The sequence below is a fragment of the Saccoglossus kowalevskii genome, chromosome 5 (assembly GCF_978046115.1).
Source record: "Saccoglossus kowalevskii chromosome 5, keSacKowa6.1, whole genome shotgun sequence".
Classification (NCBI taxonomy): Eukaryota; Metazoa; Hemichordata; class Enteropneusta; family Harrimaniidae; genus Saccoglossus; species Saccoglossus kowalevskii.
In genome coordinates this window covers 34,633,696-34,650,831 of record NC_140645.1, presented here as the reverse complement: position 1 = coordinate 34,650,831, position 17,136 = coordinate 34,633,696, and the positions used below count along the sequence as shown (strand labels likewise).

The 17,136-nt window shown below is 35.4% G+C and overlaps 1 protein-coding gene across 1 annotated transcript in view; it reads left to right on the top strand.

Moving 5' to 3' along the window:
- The window catches only part of LOC100367095 (E3 ubiquitin-protein ligase rnf213-alpha-like), a 196,441-nt gene that overhangs the window by 170,085 nt on the left and 9,220 nt on the right, over window positions 1–17,136 (top strand). The window contains exons 43-62 of the mRNA XM_085498959.1: window positions 937–1,159; window positions 1,296–1,466; window positions 1,703–1,881; window positions 2,107–2,229; window positions 2,400–2,562; window positions 2,698–2,768; window positions 3,167–3,317; window positions 3,623–3,730; window positions 4,755–4,840; window positions 5,069–5,257; window positions 6,222–6,378; window positions 6,706–6,891; window positions 7,155–7,270; window positions 8,140–8,606; window positions 9,199–9,669; window positions 9,785–9,954; window positions 15,433–15,624; window positions 16,088–16,281; window positions 16,475–16,580; window positions 16,744–16,841. Of these exons, the coding sequence (XP_085355085.1) occupies window positions 937–1,159; window positions 1,296–1,466; window positions 1,703–1,881; window positions 2,107–2,229; window positions 2,400–2,562; window positions 2,698–2,768; window positions 3,167–3,317; window positions 3,623–3,730; window positions 4,755–4,840; window positions 5,069–5,257; window positions 6,222–6,378; window positions 6,706–6,891; window positions 7,155–7,270; window positions 8,140–8,606; window positions 9,199–9,669; window positions 9,785–9,954; window positions 15,433–15,624; window positions 16,088–16,281; window positions 16,475–16,580; window positions 16,744–16,841 (3,621 nt within the window). The remainder of the gene's footprint in view (window positions 1–936; window positions 1,160–1,295; window positions 1,467–1,702; window positions 1,882–2,106; window positions 2,230–2,399; window positions 2,563–2,697; window positions 2,769–3,166; window positions 3,318–3,622; window positions 3,731–4,754; window positions 4,841–5,068; window positions 5,258–6,221; window positions 6,379–6,705; window positions 6,892–7,154; window positions 7,271–8,139; window positions 8,607–9,198; window positions 9,670–9,784; window positions 9,955–15,432; window positions 15,625–16,087; window positions 16,282–16,474; window positions 16,581–16,743; window positions 16,842–17,136) is intronic.

Genomic DNA, 17,136 nt, shown 5'->3' with positions numbered 1-17,136 from the left:
GTATGCAAATCAACTTATATTGTCAGTTTGTGTCTAGTGGAGAGAGAAGTCAACAGTACTGATGACTCCAGAGAATCTACATCTTCAAACACTGCAATCTTTGTTTTTAAAGTGTGTTTTTAAATTAGTATTATAAAAGCTCTATCATTCTGTTCTAATAGCTGAAAGAAATTCCTGTGAATTTTCATTTTTTGAATGAACTGTTAGTCAAATTCCTGTGTATTTTCATTTGTTGAATACATACAATTTGCTTTTTATGTATTGTTTTTGATTTGATAACTATGGATTAAATATACATTCTATTAGCTTCAGATCTTGATAAAAGTTTGGCACCCAATTCATAGGAGTGCTTATATTGATTTTCTGACATCTTGTTTTCTGTAAAGATTTTATTGGTAGGTTTGCAAATGTGTATCAGACTGTGCAAAAACTTTCTCCATGAGTTGGTTTTGAGACCTAGTCTTGTATTCCCATGGGATTTGGGGAATACATTACCAAGGATATTATTACAAGATAAATAATTTGCTTCATTGAACACATACAACAATGCATCTTTCCACTGAGATCGGTGACCTTTGAATGTGTAGAAACAGTCAAAATATTTTATCAGATTTTCTAAATTTTTGCATGATATGTTCAAACATAACATCTGTCACTCATACTCAGGGAAGACATTATACTGATGAATAAAGTGACTAAGTTTGATAAAGATTGAAATACAATTAGTAAAGTAATTGTGCACACAATAATAATTATTAACGACAACAACAACGAAAATGTCGGACAAATATTTTTCCCTTAATATACCTTTCCCTCGTATTTTTGATGTTACTGGCAAGGTAAAAATGCATTGTGTGTATAAACAATACAGATAAAATTGTAGTGTAATATGATAGCAATATGTAACTACATTACAAAAACAACTTCTGTATACAGGTGTCAAGAATTGTTTATGGATGACGCAAAAGTGACTGACCACATTGCAAAAAATAAAAACCTAACAGAGAACGTATTCATGATCGCAATATGCCTAGAACTAAGAATACCTTTATTCATCATTGGCAAACCTGGGAGTTCAAAATCATTAGCAAGAACTATTATTGACAATACGATGCAGTCTCCATCATCAGATTCTAAGATTTTCCAACATTTGAAAAAGGTATGTGCTTTTAGAGTGTTTTATTAGCATCTCATATGTATTTTCAGACATGTGTAAAACAGAACTAATTTATACTACGAAAATGAGAATATTTAACACAACCTACATACTGTTATACTTATCATTTGTTTTGTAGATTCAGATGTTTGTTTGTCAGTGTAGCCAGCATTCAAGGCCGGAAGATATCATAGAAACGTTTGACCATGCATCTACTTACCAAAAAGACCTAAACCTTGATGAACATATTGGTGTGGTTTTACTTGACGAAGTAGGTCTGGCAGAGGATTCACCCAAAATGCCATTGAAGGTATTTACATGTTTTAGATATCACTGAATATGTACACATCCGATATTTTATGTTTTTTTTATTTGCCTAGAACACATCGAGTCTCATAAATGTCTGTACTGCCACAACCCAAATCTTCACACTAAGAATTAGTATATAACAAACACAAATTAAAACCAATACCCCTTTAGACTTAATGGACGTACATTGTGGTGAATATTATTGCATTGTGCAATGTTTATATATTTCTTGACAAGACACTTCATCCACTTCTGGAGACTGGATCTATTTATGACGAAGTAACAAAAGAGGAACCTTACAAGAAAGTTGGATTCATCGGATTATCAAACTGGCCTCTTGACCCAGCCAAAATGAACAGAGGAATAACTGTAGTTACAGACGTTCCAGACACAAATGAGTTGGTGAAAAGTGCAAGGTATGATGATACTTATTACATCAGAACGAGCAGTATCAAGTATGTCTATGTAGGTACATTGTTTAGATGCCTGTTAAAATGCCTAGCTCTTCTATAATAATTAAACTAGAAGGTAATCCGGGAGGCACGCCTTAAAATTACTTACAATGACTCAACAGTGATAATTGTCATGTCAACAGATAGGTTAGGAACAAACTAACTCATGCCGACATTCTTGTTTTGTAGATCTATCTGTGGTTCATTAAAACTGGTCGATGGCTTACTTGAACCCATATCCAAGGCATATAAAAAGATATTTGATAAATGTTTAGAAATAAGAGAATACTTTGGTTTGCGAGACTTTTACAGGTAAGAAAAAATTCATACTGCAATATACTCTTTTATTATGCAAATATATATTGAATAATTAGATTTTTCAAGGCGCATGTTGCTTTGGAACACTATCATGTTTAAGTACCTGTTTAAGTATCGTAAACATGTGTAATAATATTAACTATATTTGTTATTACTTATATCAGCCTTATTAAAATGGTTCACACTTTCTGTCTGCAACAAGACGAAGTGCCATCTTGGAATGTATTGAAACATTTTGTTTTGCGCAATTTTGATGGTCATGACCAGATTAATCCGGAAGAAACATTCAAGGAGTATTGTGAGAAGCACTGTTCTAAAAATAGATCTGTAAGTGAGTCTACTTTCCTGTGTTATATTGCTCAGGCATACTCATTACCTACCCAGACGAACTCATTCCAGACGTACCTACATTATCATTGATTTACTACAAAACAGTTTGTAATTATTTTATATTTTTGTTAGGATGAAAGTGCTATCCACTGTACAGTGATGGGACTAGTAAAATCAAACCTGGATAGTGATGGCTCAACAGGGTGTGTAATATCATTCGTTGTTTGATTGGTTGATTGATTGATTGATTGATTGACTGACTGATTGATTGATTGATTGATTGATTGATTGATTGAGTTGGTAGTGGTGATGTTTGGGGGAGTGACGGTACTGTGTTGATGGGTTGGTTGAATCAATGGTTGTTTGTTGGGTTGGTTGGTTGATTGATTGATTGATTGATTGATTGACTGACTGATTGATTGAGTTGGTAGTGGTGGTGTGTGGGCGAGTGACGGTACTGTGTTGATGGGTTGGTTGAATCAATGGTTGTTTGTTGGGTTGGTTGGTTTATGGATTGTTCAGGTTGTAGGTCAATCTGTTTCTCAGTAATATAAGTTCTTCTATTCATTAGTTGGTTCATATATCGTTTCTAAAACTCCAGGGAAAACAGATACCTTCTCCTAATGACAAAAAACAATGCAGCCTACAAAATAATACGATGCAATAAAATAAATGGTACGCCACTATTGAATGAGAGAAAAATATTGGTAATCTATGGCAGTAAGTTTAAAGCAGATCAGGAATATTCACAGGTAAGACACTATTTGTCTGCAATATAGAGTGAACATGAATATTCTAAAGGGAAATAGACTCGCGTTATTCAGTTGTTCTCATAAATTATATTTTCATATAACACAGTATTGTAATATACACGGGATAGAACTGTGGTCTTCAATACGGCTATCTCAATTATTCGGGAGGCCCTAGCTGCTGTCGAGAATAGTTATACAAACATATTGTGATAGTAGATTACATTTAATAAATCGTTGTTATAGATGACTCATGTGACGACTATGCTCAAAACTAATATACAGCTGTTTTCTTGTATAATTGTCAGATTTGTAAAAACGTCATGAGACTGAAGTACGCTATGGAAAATGGGGAAACAGTGGTGCTAATCAAGGCAGAAAATGTATATGAAAGTTTATATGATGTGATGAACCAGGTAAACCAGAAATATTCATGTTGTACAACAAACAATAATAACAACAACAAGGACCCGCTCAGTAATATAAACTTTATTATGAGCTTCCTAGAAAATCAGAAGCCATGTGATGTGCTGAATTTATATATGAATACTAATAATGTATTTACTTGTATCTCGCTTTTACTCTCAAGACTAATCAATACATAATGCATAACAAACATTGTCAATACGAAATATATCAGTATTTTATAGGCAAGCGTCTGATCATAATCATTTTGTAAAACAAAAACAACATCCTACATGTATTGTGTTTCTCACAGGGCGCCAATTACATTTAATTAAATGAGGTGAAACATGCGGTCATTTATTTGTCTCAAATACCAACCTTGCTAATTAGTATTTGACTAATCAAAACGGTGAAAGCAGATTTCTGTAGCTCAGGAATACACCCATGTTTTTTTTTCAGAATTACTCGCAGTTAGAACACAAACATTATCTGCCAGCACACACAAACATTTAGTACCAGTACTGCTTTTCTGGAAAAATATCCACAATGCACCAGTAACTGGATCTTTGTTTCAGCTAAAACTGGCTGCGTGAGCAATTGACATATGAACATTATTTAACAATGCTGAATTTTCGGGAACTATCCGGGTTAGATTAACCCAATATGGCGGCAGAATCACTAGACTAATCATAATCTTCAAATCAAATTGCACGAATTCTTGTTATTTCATGTCACCTCAAATAAATTTTATAATCTCGTTCAGTGGTGCTATTTAGACGAGCTTTTGAAGAAAGGAACATTTAGGTCGATATCATTTTGAGCAAGTTTAGTGGCCTTGTTGCAGACGTGGTTAGATAAGGCAATTCCATTTTGTTTGCTTTTTGAAAAAAGGATGTTATGTTCTTATAGATAACAAATAATTAATTTAATAAACAGGTCAGGCAAATACAATATATAATTTGACATTAGCGTGTAATACGTTGTTTATATTGGAAATCACATATTATCCTATGATTTAAAACATTTGATTTTCAGTACTATTTGAAATCAGGTGATTATTGTTATGTGCGCTTGGGACTGGGAACCCATCGATTCAGCTGCAATGTCAGCAAAGAATTCAGGTAAGTGCACGTTGTATGCGCATACCTTTGAAATTTTATTTATGGTAGATATAGTCGGGCAGGAGTTAATGTCGATGATTATTGGTTAGTATCTAAATTGAAATGGTTGGTTTGGACATTTGTGAAATGTAAAATTCCTCATATCCAACCACACAGTTTACATTGTTCTGTGTGATCGGAGGATACTCACCTTAACAATATACTAACATGTGTCTAATCTTTCCACAGATTGATTGTAGTTGCAGAGAAAGATACTGCTTTGAAGAAATATCCAATACCATTAATGAACCGGCTAGAGAAACACTATCTAGCTATGGAAAGCGTTTTGTCAAACAAGCAAAATATACAGGTGGAACACCACAAGCAGTGGCTCAACAACTACGTCGAAAGTGGCCAACCGGTATCTCGTTTTACAAGGTGCTAAATTCATTACAGATACTTGCATTTATTGTTTCACACTATAGTTAGAAATTGTTCAACTTAATATAACACCAGTATAGCCGAGCCATTTGGCGGTCGATATATTTGCATATTGACTTTTCAGTGGTCAATGACGTAAAATTTGGCTTCTGTGCTTGTGCAGACATTACGATCAATCTAAAAAAAAATACTGATTCACCGTTGAGGTTTGTTGGCGTTTTCTCACATTTTCGGCTCAACAAGGCATCTTTTAATACTTGGACCCAGTTATATTGGATGTTAGAAGTTGTAACCAGGTGATTGTCATCGAAGAAAACGATAATATTGGTCGGTCTGACCGCAGTCACCACATTGTGTACTTAGCGAGCGCTGGTTACTTGAATGACGTTCGGCATTCCTTGATTTATTGATGTGATATACCGACATTAAATTGTTCACTTACCCGGTAATATGTTGTTATATTAGGTGTTATTTAGGTCTGATCAGGTTCTGATTGATCTCCCAGTGTACAATGTTCTGTATTCTTTATGTGCGCCCGTGTCATGTATCGACACAGTGGTGTCTGTCTTGTAGTCTAAATTGTAACAGTAATTTTGGAAGGGATTATGGAATATAAATACATACCATTATTGGAATTTTGATAAACCATCTACTCGTGACAAACATTCTGGATTTTGTCATTGAAAACATGTTCAGCGGAGATTTGTCGACATAACTATTTAAAACATTTTTGTTCGGTATAATAAAAATAATACAAATATTGACCCCAGCATTGTTGACCGAAGCGGATCAAATCTATATTCCGGCGTCATTATTCCTAATTCTACTGCTTTTTAGGGCAGCGCATATTTTTGTTATTTTTTCTGTACCTAAAATTTTCTATTTGTTTTTCATTGCAACGTAGCGGCTGGATGCTAACCTGTGAATTATATATTGTCTTACTAATGCACATTTCTCTTAGATTACATTCAAAACCGTCTTCCTTTGCCGTATCCGAAGTAGTAGTTGGTTATAATGAAGACACTGTTGCTACATTAGTATATGATGTTGATGAAAATACCCATTCCGATAATGAAAATACCGATGTAGATGCTCATAATAATTCAAAAATCATTCAGGTAAAACATTTATTTTGTTTTAACAGTCTTTACGTAGGCCATGCGCCATATTCCTGTTGTTTACCAAGAGTAGCAGTAACCAGTAGTAGTTTTGTAGTATCTCAATGCTCAATATGTTGACATCGTGTGTATATTGCATTGCTGCATGTGATGTAATAATTTCATTGTTGTGTAAATATGAGAAAGACACGTGCGTAACACATTTGACATGTATTCTATTGCTGTCGCTGCCATGTGCATAATTATAATACAATTTCACGTAGTATGAGCGAATTATGTTGCTTTTTTATGTGCAATGCCATGCTAAAACTTAATTAATTCACTTAGGTGAAGACAACAATTATTCACTGCACTACGCCAGACTCGGTAATTCGTTACGTTACAGCAGCCTCAAGTGATGATTATAAGTGGGCAATTGATGAGTATTTCAGAGATATGCGTCACGCATCACTGTCACATTGTATTGATACAACGTTTACAGGTGTGTCCTTACCACATGGTCTCCTGTATTTGGTAAGATAATTTTCATATATTGAAGATGTTTTCATATATTTGACATATATTTGATATGATGATTATTATTTTTTGACACACACTGATTACAGATATACTAGTAGTAACCAACATTAGTCTCAAAATCACTACAAGTGCGTTATTGGTAGTAATTACCAAGATAATAGTGAAATTGTCAGAATAGCATTCTTTTATTCGATAGTATCTCCTTCAATGATATTTCATGTCTTAGTCATTTGAAACGGGTATACGTTTATTTAAAGGTGACTACGCACGGAAAGTTATTATCAGACACGTCTTCCTTTAAGACAGCAAGTGAAGTCTACATGGTGACTCTTCAACAATTTAAATCAGAACAACATTTCAGAAATGTATTAAGGTAAAGAAATTAGTCTACAATCTTTATCTCCTCATCCGAACAAACCCCCAAAATGAAACAAATATAATACAGAATTGAAGCCCTAAGTGGCAAGGGGCACAAGCTAACATACATCTATTTTAATGAGGTAACTGAATTACCATTAGGGTAGTTTGAAATATCTGTAACATGAGGTTGCTCGAAATGCAGTTGGATTTTGTTATTGGGATATGGTTTACAAATCACATAATGAGCCTTTTGCTTATGCATGCATATTGATGGGGTTGCACGATCAGTTATGGTAATCATTTAAGTCAGTTGCGTCTCCTGTTTGATGCCTTCATTATGGCACCGGTTGCATGTCTCATTTTGCAACAGTGTTCCAGATATGACTGTTATGCATAATAATGAGGTCACATGACCATATATGATAATCTGTTATTTTAGTCAGATCTCTTATTTAAAATATTCCTAATAACGCAGGGTTCATATTCCTAACTGCAACAGTGCTTACGATGTAACAGTTATATATATTAATGAGGTTAGAGGCCTCCACCCCATGGACACTCAGTTACAAGATCTAGCTATATGCCATTCGGCTGAAAGAATGTATCTCAAGATTATAATGCACATACTAATTATGATAGTAATCATACCTACAACGAATGTAATACCACAATTTACTTTTTCACAAAATTCAAGCTGTCGGCCAAACCACATGACTGATCTGAAATCTACTATTTCCGGTTTTCCGAACCAATCGACCAATCAAAATTCAGGTTCACATTACGGAATGTCAGTATGGAGAAATTCGGGCCATTAAGTTCAGCCATTTTCTCAAACGACTTGGCTTGGGCCCCTTATTATGTGATGGTTTGTTTTATTATTAGAGATTTCTATGGACGTACCTGTGATAGAGACACACTCTTGGTTATACAGTCAGTTGCGGGTCAAAAGTTCAACGATATGATATCATTCGCAATGTATCTTATTGAAGACGAACGCAACAAGATTAAATCAAGCGTAAACCATCACGTGGCCTTTGTTGTACAACTGCCTAGAACATCTGGCAACCAATTTCAGGGATTTTGGATCTCGCCATGGTATTCGATTCATATTGATGACGTAAACACTCCGTCTGCAGTATATGATGTTCAGTCAGTCAGGAGGAGGCCAATGAGTGACGTAATTCGCGATAGTCTGCTGTGTAATACGACGGCAATATTACGCATGTCAATTCATAATTCTACTAAACGACTTGAAGACCATTGGAAAGATGATACAACTGGAGGACAGCCATATGCTACAAGAAGAATAAAGATTCTTAAAAAAATTCTATTTGGGTCAATGCAACCAGGTGAGAAAAATCATCTGGCGAGTGTTTTGTGTGCCAGATTATTGTCTCAGCAGAATTTGTAATTGTGCATAGTTTTTTGAAAATAAAAAAAAACAAATGTGTTTTCCGTCGACAATTTTACCTAGTCTAATCTATGGAACTATTCAATGGTAATGGAACTCGGTCATTTACATAGGCATTCCCATCAAGTACCACTTCGGTCCAGGATCGACCTAGTGATCGATCAATCAATCACTCAATCAATTCGTCAGTCAGTTAGTCATTGAAAAATACGATATGTAGGCTTTCTATTCAAACTAAGTTGGTGGAGATCGACAGTGCAGCCTCCTTTTAATATTTATTCTATAACTCTGATTATACTGTTATAATGCGATAAACCAATATATATTGTCATTTGTACTAATGATAGAACGGTAAATATTAGGAATTATCTTTGTTTGTGTTACACCCGAATATACGACAACGTCCACAAATCTAAACAAATATCTAGCACATCCGGGTCATAAAACCAAATTAAGAAAAAAAAAGTTGAAATCAGTAAAGTAATTGTGTATTCATTTTAGTACTTTACTATATCTACCGTCCAACACAGGTCAAAGAACATACGCGACAGTCTTCAAAAAGAGAATATACCCATTGCTGCAAACACGAGATGGTGGGCTAGATGATAATGGGAGACGATGGTGTGAACAGATTGCAAGAGACCATGGGCGTTTGAGAGATTCTGGGTCGTTCAGATCTGCTCTTGAGAATAGATTGATTGAAGTAGTGGCACCTATACAGGCTGAGTTGTTATCAATACTGGACAAGAATGGAGGACTCGACTTCATTGGAGATTATCCTCCTGAAAGCTGGATACATAAATTTGCAATGGATATATTTGAAGATAATCGTATTATTATTTTCAACTACAACAACTTCCTGACTGCCGAAAGGCGATTTCGAGATACAGTCTTAGTAATGCATGATTGTTCCTCAAATACCATGATGTGGAAGCTTCCGTTTTCATGGTTAATATTTAAACAATTAGAAACCTCTTTATCCGCCGTTGAAACATTGACAGGTAAAGTTCACTGTTACTTGGATATTCTTTACTAATTTAGATGTTTCAAAATGATCAATGTTACTATATTATTCACAACAGTATTAATTTTATTATTTCTTTATCATCATAACAGATGACGCTATTGAAAGAAGTTACCAGCTTTGGAAGACTGTAGATAGCTCCCCATTAGGAAGTATTATTCAGCGAGCTTTTGATAATGGATGTGAGCAAGAACTATTTCGATTTTATCTCAATGATTTTGTACACCTTGTGTACAAGGGAAGGTCCCCAGACGAAGTTGAGGTAGGAATACTGTTTCAATATTATTTTAACATGATATTAGAGACGTGATCACAATCAAGCTAGCGGTTTCCGGCTCGGTCTCCACGGAGCTCATGGCAGCTACCATCTCCTCCCAGGAACTACACTTTTAATTAGGTCATACGGCAACGGTTTTTTTTTTTTTTTGACTACAAACAAGTTCAACTAGTCAACTAGAAAAAAGTAGCTCCTCGGTTCAAATTTCAGGGAGCCGGTAATCCTATCTTGTTAGACATTTCCAATTTAGTGTCAGTGCCTTCTGGTCAACGAAAACGTCTTAAATATATTTTATCTCGGTGGTTTGACGTAATAGTATTTTTTTGCTTTGGAAACTGTGTACCGCCTATCCAGTGTGGTTTCTAAGTTATGAATTACGGCGTAATATAATTTGATTGTTACTATAAATATAGCTGTTTTTTGTGCCAGGCGACTGTTGTATCTCCTGACTTTTTTGTATGTGCAAATTGCAAGTGCTAGTGCTGACACATAATGCATTTTGTCACAGAAGTCATTTCCTGTTTGGGACTACATGACAGGGCTGTGTGGCCATCTCTCTATCAAATGGCAATTTAAGGTTTCCCCAAAGTCGCATTCGTTTGTGAATGAATCTCGGCCAGTGGATTAGCCTTCCCATTGAGTCTGCGGCACACTCACCCAGGTTAGGGGTCAACCCTTTTGATGTTCAGTCTATGGTATGATTTGAACTTGGGTCTTGAGTCTGATGCGACAACCACTATGCTACCTGTGACCTGTTTACAGCTCTTAATAATTGTAAAATTATAAAGTTGGTTATTTGGAAATAATTGTTTTCACTCAAGTCATCGGATGTTTAACATCATCATGCAACGTGACACAGTAAATGTTTACGGTCCATAAAATCTACGCAAATCCGTTCATGGTGACTCTCATGAAGAAAGTCGCTGACACGTATTTGAGACGCATAATTCCGTTTTGTTGTCGGCAAAGCACGTGTTTTTATTTCAGTGCGATCCATTATAATTCTTCATTATTATTTTTGGAAAATAATTGTTTATTACCAAACGCTTCAGCGTGGTATTAAGATTTTGTTTTCAGGCTTGGGTGGTACCAAAGTGGAAAATGGTTGCACATATGGGGGGTAATTCCTGGAATTGCAATAGAGAGGGTTCAGGCCGAAATACATATATATAGTGTTTCCATGTTTCGTCTGATATTTCTGTAGTATTCTGTTGCTGTAAATAATGCAAGATTTGTTCCGAAATTCAGTGTGTTATGTGCGCTCCAGGGTTATTTTTTTTGCTCAAAACACCCCTATTTTTTAATGGCAGAGTCGAATAGTTTCACTCCCACTGGGAAATCTGCATTGTTACTTGAATGAGAGCTAACTAAACACATTTTCCAGACCGGCGAAAGTGAATGCAACAGCCAATTTTAACAGCCTGTCACATGATTTTAGTCTGAATGTCAACATCAAAAGAGGCTAATCCATTTACGCAGGTATAACTGGGAATAGAATATGTGAGGGATTGAATCAACAGAGATGTGTATAATGAAAAGTAACATCTATCCTTCTTTTGCATCGCTTAGCATTTCTGTTTTAGTATACTGGTTTGAAAATGTTGAATTTGCATGATTTGCAATGTGTTTTTTTACTGAAATTCCCCTATTGATCGAATCCCGGGTTTGAAAGAGAACGGCACACCACGTGATTCGTTTGAATACAATGGTGAAGGCACGCAAGCATGACTTACGTTGTCAGCAGTAGTCGCTGAGCTTCACGCTACAACTTCACTTGTGATGTTGCTTGTTAGCCGTGGATTGAATTAATCTTGATTACCGGTTAAAATGTTGCTTATTTGGCGTTGGTGATCTTTATTTGGAACTGGGTAATGTCGCCAGCAGAAACCTTCTGGGATTTTGATGTTGATGGTTGCGCCTCCATGGCAATCGCAAATTTTACTGCGGGTGGATCTTCCAAGAGCCCTTCGGGGTTTATAAAACTCATTCAACATACATAAAGTTCTCTCAATCGTAGTAGTCCATGTGATGTACACCTAATATGCCAAAAATGTTGCTAAACGATTTTGCCAATGAAAACAAGCCGGTTGGCGATCCACTCCACTAAAAAAAACTAGCAATATGTTTTCGGCTGTTGCCATGGTAGGCCATGAACGTGAAGCTAACGTCGGTTTATAACTAAAACCGGGCACCGTATACAAAGTTCGCAAAAAAAACATTCAGTCCTTAGAAGTCATTTTATTTTATTGCTAGGACGTATGCTGTTGTGGATCGGCCTTGGGGTGGATCAGTAGGGGGGTTACCCTGTTTTTGATTTTGCGAATGGGGGGGTCACCCTGTTTTCCACAATTCACACACGCGCTTATGCATATATTTTTTTAAATTTTATTTCAGAACAATAGATTAAAAAGTTAATCGTACAAATGTGTTCTTAATAATAACTATTACCCATATTGCCTATAAATTTGTTGATGCAAAAAATGTTATAGGCTAAATATTTTGGGGTTGAAGTTGACAAATAACTAACTGATTATGCAATGCGGCAGAGCCCCATGCAATTATACAGTTAAGTTTTGAACACATCCCAAGTCCATGTGATATCAGATTATTTTATTTAAAGTCTGAATTCACCATTGTATAAGATATTTACTGGATTTATCCAATTGTAGCTGGAGACGGAAAAACACAGCAATTAGTACAAAGAGCAGTGACAGTTTTTGTTCAGCAAATCAAAAAAGTTAAATGGATTCATGTATATAAATAGTTTTTTTGTTTTTTTAACTTTTAAATATGCATATTTTGCTTTGTAAAATACCAAAATCCAACACAGATTTATACAAAAATCAAAGTGTTCTTTGTTTTCATAAGCACAGACTGTGCTTCAGGTGTAAAGCTTTCCTGGTCTATAAGATATGAAAGATACATTAAATCCAAATTAGTTTTCAAACCGCCTAGATTCAAATCCTCTTTTCCTATCTTATAAGGGCGTTTATCAAGTGAGTACTCCACAGCTTTGTTTTTATTTACTATCTTTAGCAGCATAGATTTCCCTACTTCCTGCAGCCTGTTCTGTAGTCGTTTTTTGGCTCTATGCTTCCCCTCTCCTCCTAAGGTGACTGGTCTATTAAATGCAAACACTAAAAATTACGGCAAACCACAATATTTTCAATGCACATCATACATTTTGTAATCATGTCAGAGCCAAAACTGTTAATGTTTCTTTGTTTTTCGGGGGGGGGGATCAGCATGTTTTAAAATATAATGTTAGGGGGTCGCCCACTTTTTTGTTGTTGATAGGGTGGGTCAACTGAGATTTACAGCTGACAAAATGGAATCTGCCGACCCCCCCCAGGCCAGAGTAACTGAACAATCCCTTAAATTTATTATTTCCAACCGATAGTATTTTCTAGATTGCAGGCAGCATTTACAGTTCATTCAAAGTTCAAAGTTGCGTCGGGATTACGTTGATACAGTGTAACAATGTCGGCGTCGGTGATCTCTTACCGGTGTGCAACGTAGCCAAAATAAAAGGCATGAATACAAGACTAGTGGGAGGTAATAAATTTGGGGTCGAAAGTATTCAAAAAACAGTTTTAGCTGTTGCCATGGTAGCTGTGGACCAGGATTGTTTTGCCAATTAGTGACGGTACGACCTGCCTGTCTATTATAAACAAAATTAGCCAAGCCAAAAAAATCTCAGTAAATTGTTGCCCACACTCAAGCGGATTAGAATGAGCTACGTCCATGCTTTTTAATCATAGAAATGTAGGGTGTGATACATTTGGCGTGAAGGTATTAACAAATTCAGTTGTTGGCTGTTTCCATGGAAACGGTGGTCAGAATTTGTTTTCAGATTTTACCAATAGTAACTTTGTGCCCACACTCAAGCTGAGCAAAATGAGCTATGTCTGAGGTGTTGTATCCAATATGTGTAGGAGATACATTTCCTGATAACTAGGGTGAATGTGTGACCTACCTGCTAAGTTTGAGCGAAATCGGCCAAGCCAAACAAATCACAGAAGAATTAATACGTGAAAACACTAGAAATCACACAGATACACAAAATTAAAGTGATTTTAAGGGCAATTCAAGTGGAGCGAATCGCCAATACCATGTTCATTTGCATATTGACCGTGAAAATACCAAAAACATCATTGCATGGATGATATGCAAATTAGTTTTAATCAAAATAAGTTACTGCTTAGAAGTACCATTACTGTTCAAATTTCATTTCACTCGGCAAATATATTCATGTACCCAAACGTAAAGTATCGTACTTCTAAATATTGTTTATTTCTACTATGTTTCGAAAAACGCTACTCTTGAACGGACTACTTTATTCGCTCTCAGACCTCATTTGCATATGGGGTGTGGAAGTACCGATTTTGATTTCGGGGACGAATCAAAATAAACTGCAGTATATATGTAATAATGTGGAATACTTCCTTTCACTGTGAACATTTTTCCGCTAAAATAAATTCCAGTGAAAATGCCATTTCCCTCATACTCTATTGAGACTTGACACAGCACAGTGAAAATTTGATTCACACCGTATGCTTGAAAACTTTTCATCGAAAATAAATTAAGTGAAATTCTGTGTGATTTCATGAGAGTTGAAAATGAAAAAAATTATATGACACCCAGCCCTACCAATTATATGACAACGAACTTAATTATAATTTCAACCTAGTTCAGCACTGATTAAATAAACTACCTCGTCTTTATGCCAACTTGAAGTTATTCAATGCCTACACCAGTGACTTCAAAATATATGTTTCAATTCCAGGAACTTCACTTGCTATTAATTGTATGGGAGGGCCAGTCTTTTATTTTCTATTGTAATGTCAATTTCTTGTGATTACTCGGAAAATGAAGCTGTAACCACAGACCACAGTGCTGCAACTAAATCCTGGTATAAGCACCGGTTAGGCAGTCTTGAACTATGCATGTGAAGCCAGTTGAGAGGTATATCCAATCCTATAGATTTCTCATTGTTTGGTAACTATTTGCTGCAAATGCAACAAAAATCAATATAAAAATATGACCCACACAGCATTCTACAGGTTACTTGTATTAAAATCAGTGCTAGCTATAACGCAAGTTGTCCGATGTTTACACCGGCAAAGCAACGTGTCAGTGAATGTTTGCCGCCAGCAATTTTTAGAAATCGACGCTTTGATGAACAGCAAGCACACTATTTAGAGACCTATTCATGAATAGGTCAGCAGAAACTTTGCTACAATGTCCTAAACGTGTACAAACATTTACATGTATTTATGTTTAAGATGTCCTATTTTTATACAGCAATTGGTGTTCTTTTTTTAGTTATACAATGGGTTTCAATTTGCATGTCGCGTCGAGCCCCGCGCATACCGGTCCGTAATCCGCTGGTTTATTTGTGATCACTTCCCTTACACAATTCCCTTTTTGTCTGAATACAAATATATTCTATTTTATTTATAGATGGCCTGTCAATGTATTTCCTCCGCTATCGAAGAGATGAGAAATGATCATACCGAGATGAATGTCACGTTGGCGCATATACATATTGCCTACCACCGTATCAAAGAACGACTGCATTGCATGGCTCAGTTGATAAAACTATTTCCGGAAATGCTTCCCACAATATCAAAACGTAATATGGAGGATGAAATGGTAAAACTATCTTTCTTGTCAAAGAAATGTTTAATTTATTGTCATTGCCATGCAGCTATTATTAAAATTAAAATTCTCCAATGCTTCCGCAATTCCGGGATAACACCAATGTACCATGGTATATGCAATTTAAATTGTCCACCGACTGTTATCCGAGGTGTTAGTCTCATATGCTAAATTCTGCCTACGTGAAAAAGCATTTTGACTTGCACGATTGTTTAAACATGCCTTCTCAACTTTTCCAGAATCAGTGAGAATCTTCCTTACTCTTACCCTACTAGTGAATTCAATTCTATAAATATTAATGATACGCCACAACAAAAAAAGAATTTACGCTTTCTGGTTATCAAAAAATCGTTTTCTAGAGTACTCAACACATTATCATAAAGTGCAATTTCCATATTCAAATCCGCTTTTTTTTACTTTTATATATCAGAAGCCGAGCGTTTTTTTTTATTTGTAGATTGCCGATATTTTAACATTTCAATATGCAGTAAATACTTTGAAACCAACTTCTAAAGAGCAATTGAAGAATGACGACTATTTACGCAATTGGTTATGTATACTGGTACCTGAGGTTGCCAAGATTAATGACCAGTTACGTGTATTACAACATCTTTTTGGTACACAGAGTATGAGACTATATAACCAGTGCAGGTAATTTAAACTTGTATGTATTCGAGATTTACGTTAAAAACTATATTTGTATACATATATATGTTTAATGCAATTAATGTGTGTTTATCAAAATATATTATAAAACTATCTAATAGTTCTACTTAATTGTTAATACAAGCTGTCAACCCATTCATAGATATATAAACATGGGGTTCCTGTTGATTTTTGACAGACAATCCTGGATCAACATAACAATGGTTCGAATGTTTTTGGACAACGTTTCTCAGGAATTCAACACTCTGAAGAAAGATATTGAATATGTGATGATATACTACAATGTAAGTATTAAGATCGAAGTGCAAAATGTTCATGAAAGATGCAATAAGGTTATTAAAATATAAATATTCATAACAGTTTTTAAATATATATTTAAAAACTTTTAAATGCATCCAACCTCGGATCATTAAATTGCTTTGTCTTTTTTGTAAATTAACATATTAGGCTATTGAAAATGATACAATTACAAAATGGGACCATTTGAAAAGAGTAGAAGGACTACTTAACACATGTAACAAGAATGCAGTAAAAGAAATTCTTGGGTGAGATACAACATTTCATTTGAAAATATTGTAACAAGTCACTGTGAATTTATTCATGTCATATAATCCGCGATGTTTTTGGCTGTAAATGTCCAAGGCCAGCGCTGAGGCGATTCTAATCAGAAAAGGTGAAAGAAACGGTTACAAAACCTAAACCACACGCATAGATTAATCATTTTAGACGAATAGAATGTTGTATGTTACCTGGTGTTTAGGTGTAGTTGAATAATGAGAGGAAACAAAACGCCCAGGTTTGTTCATAGTTGAAATGTGCAGGTTCTCTGTATCTCGCATG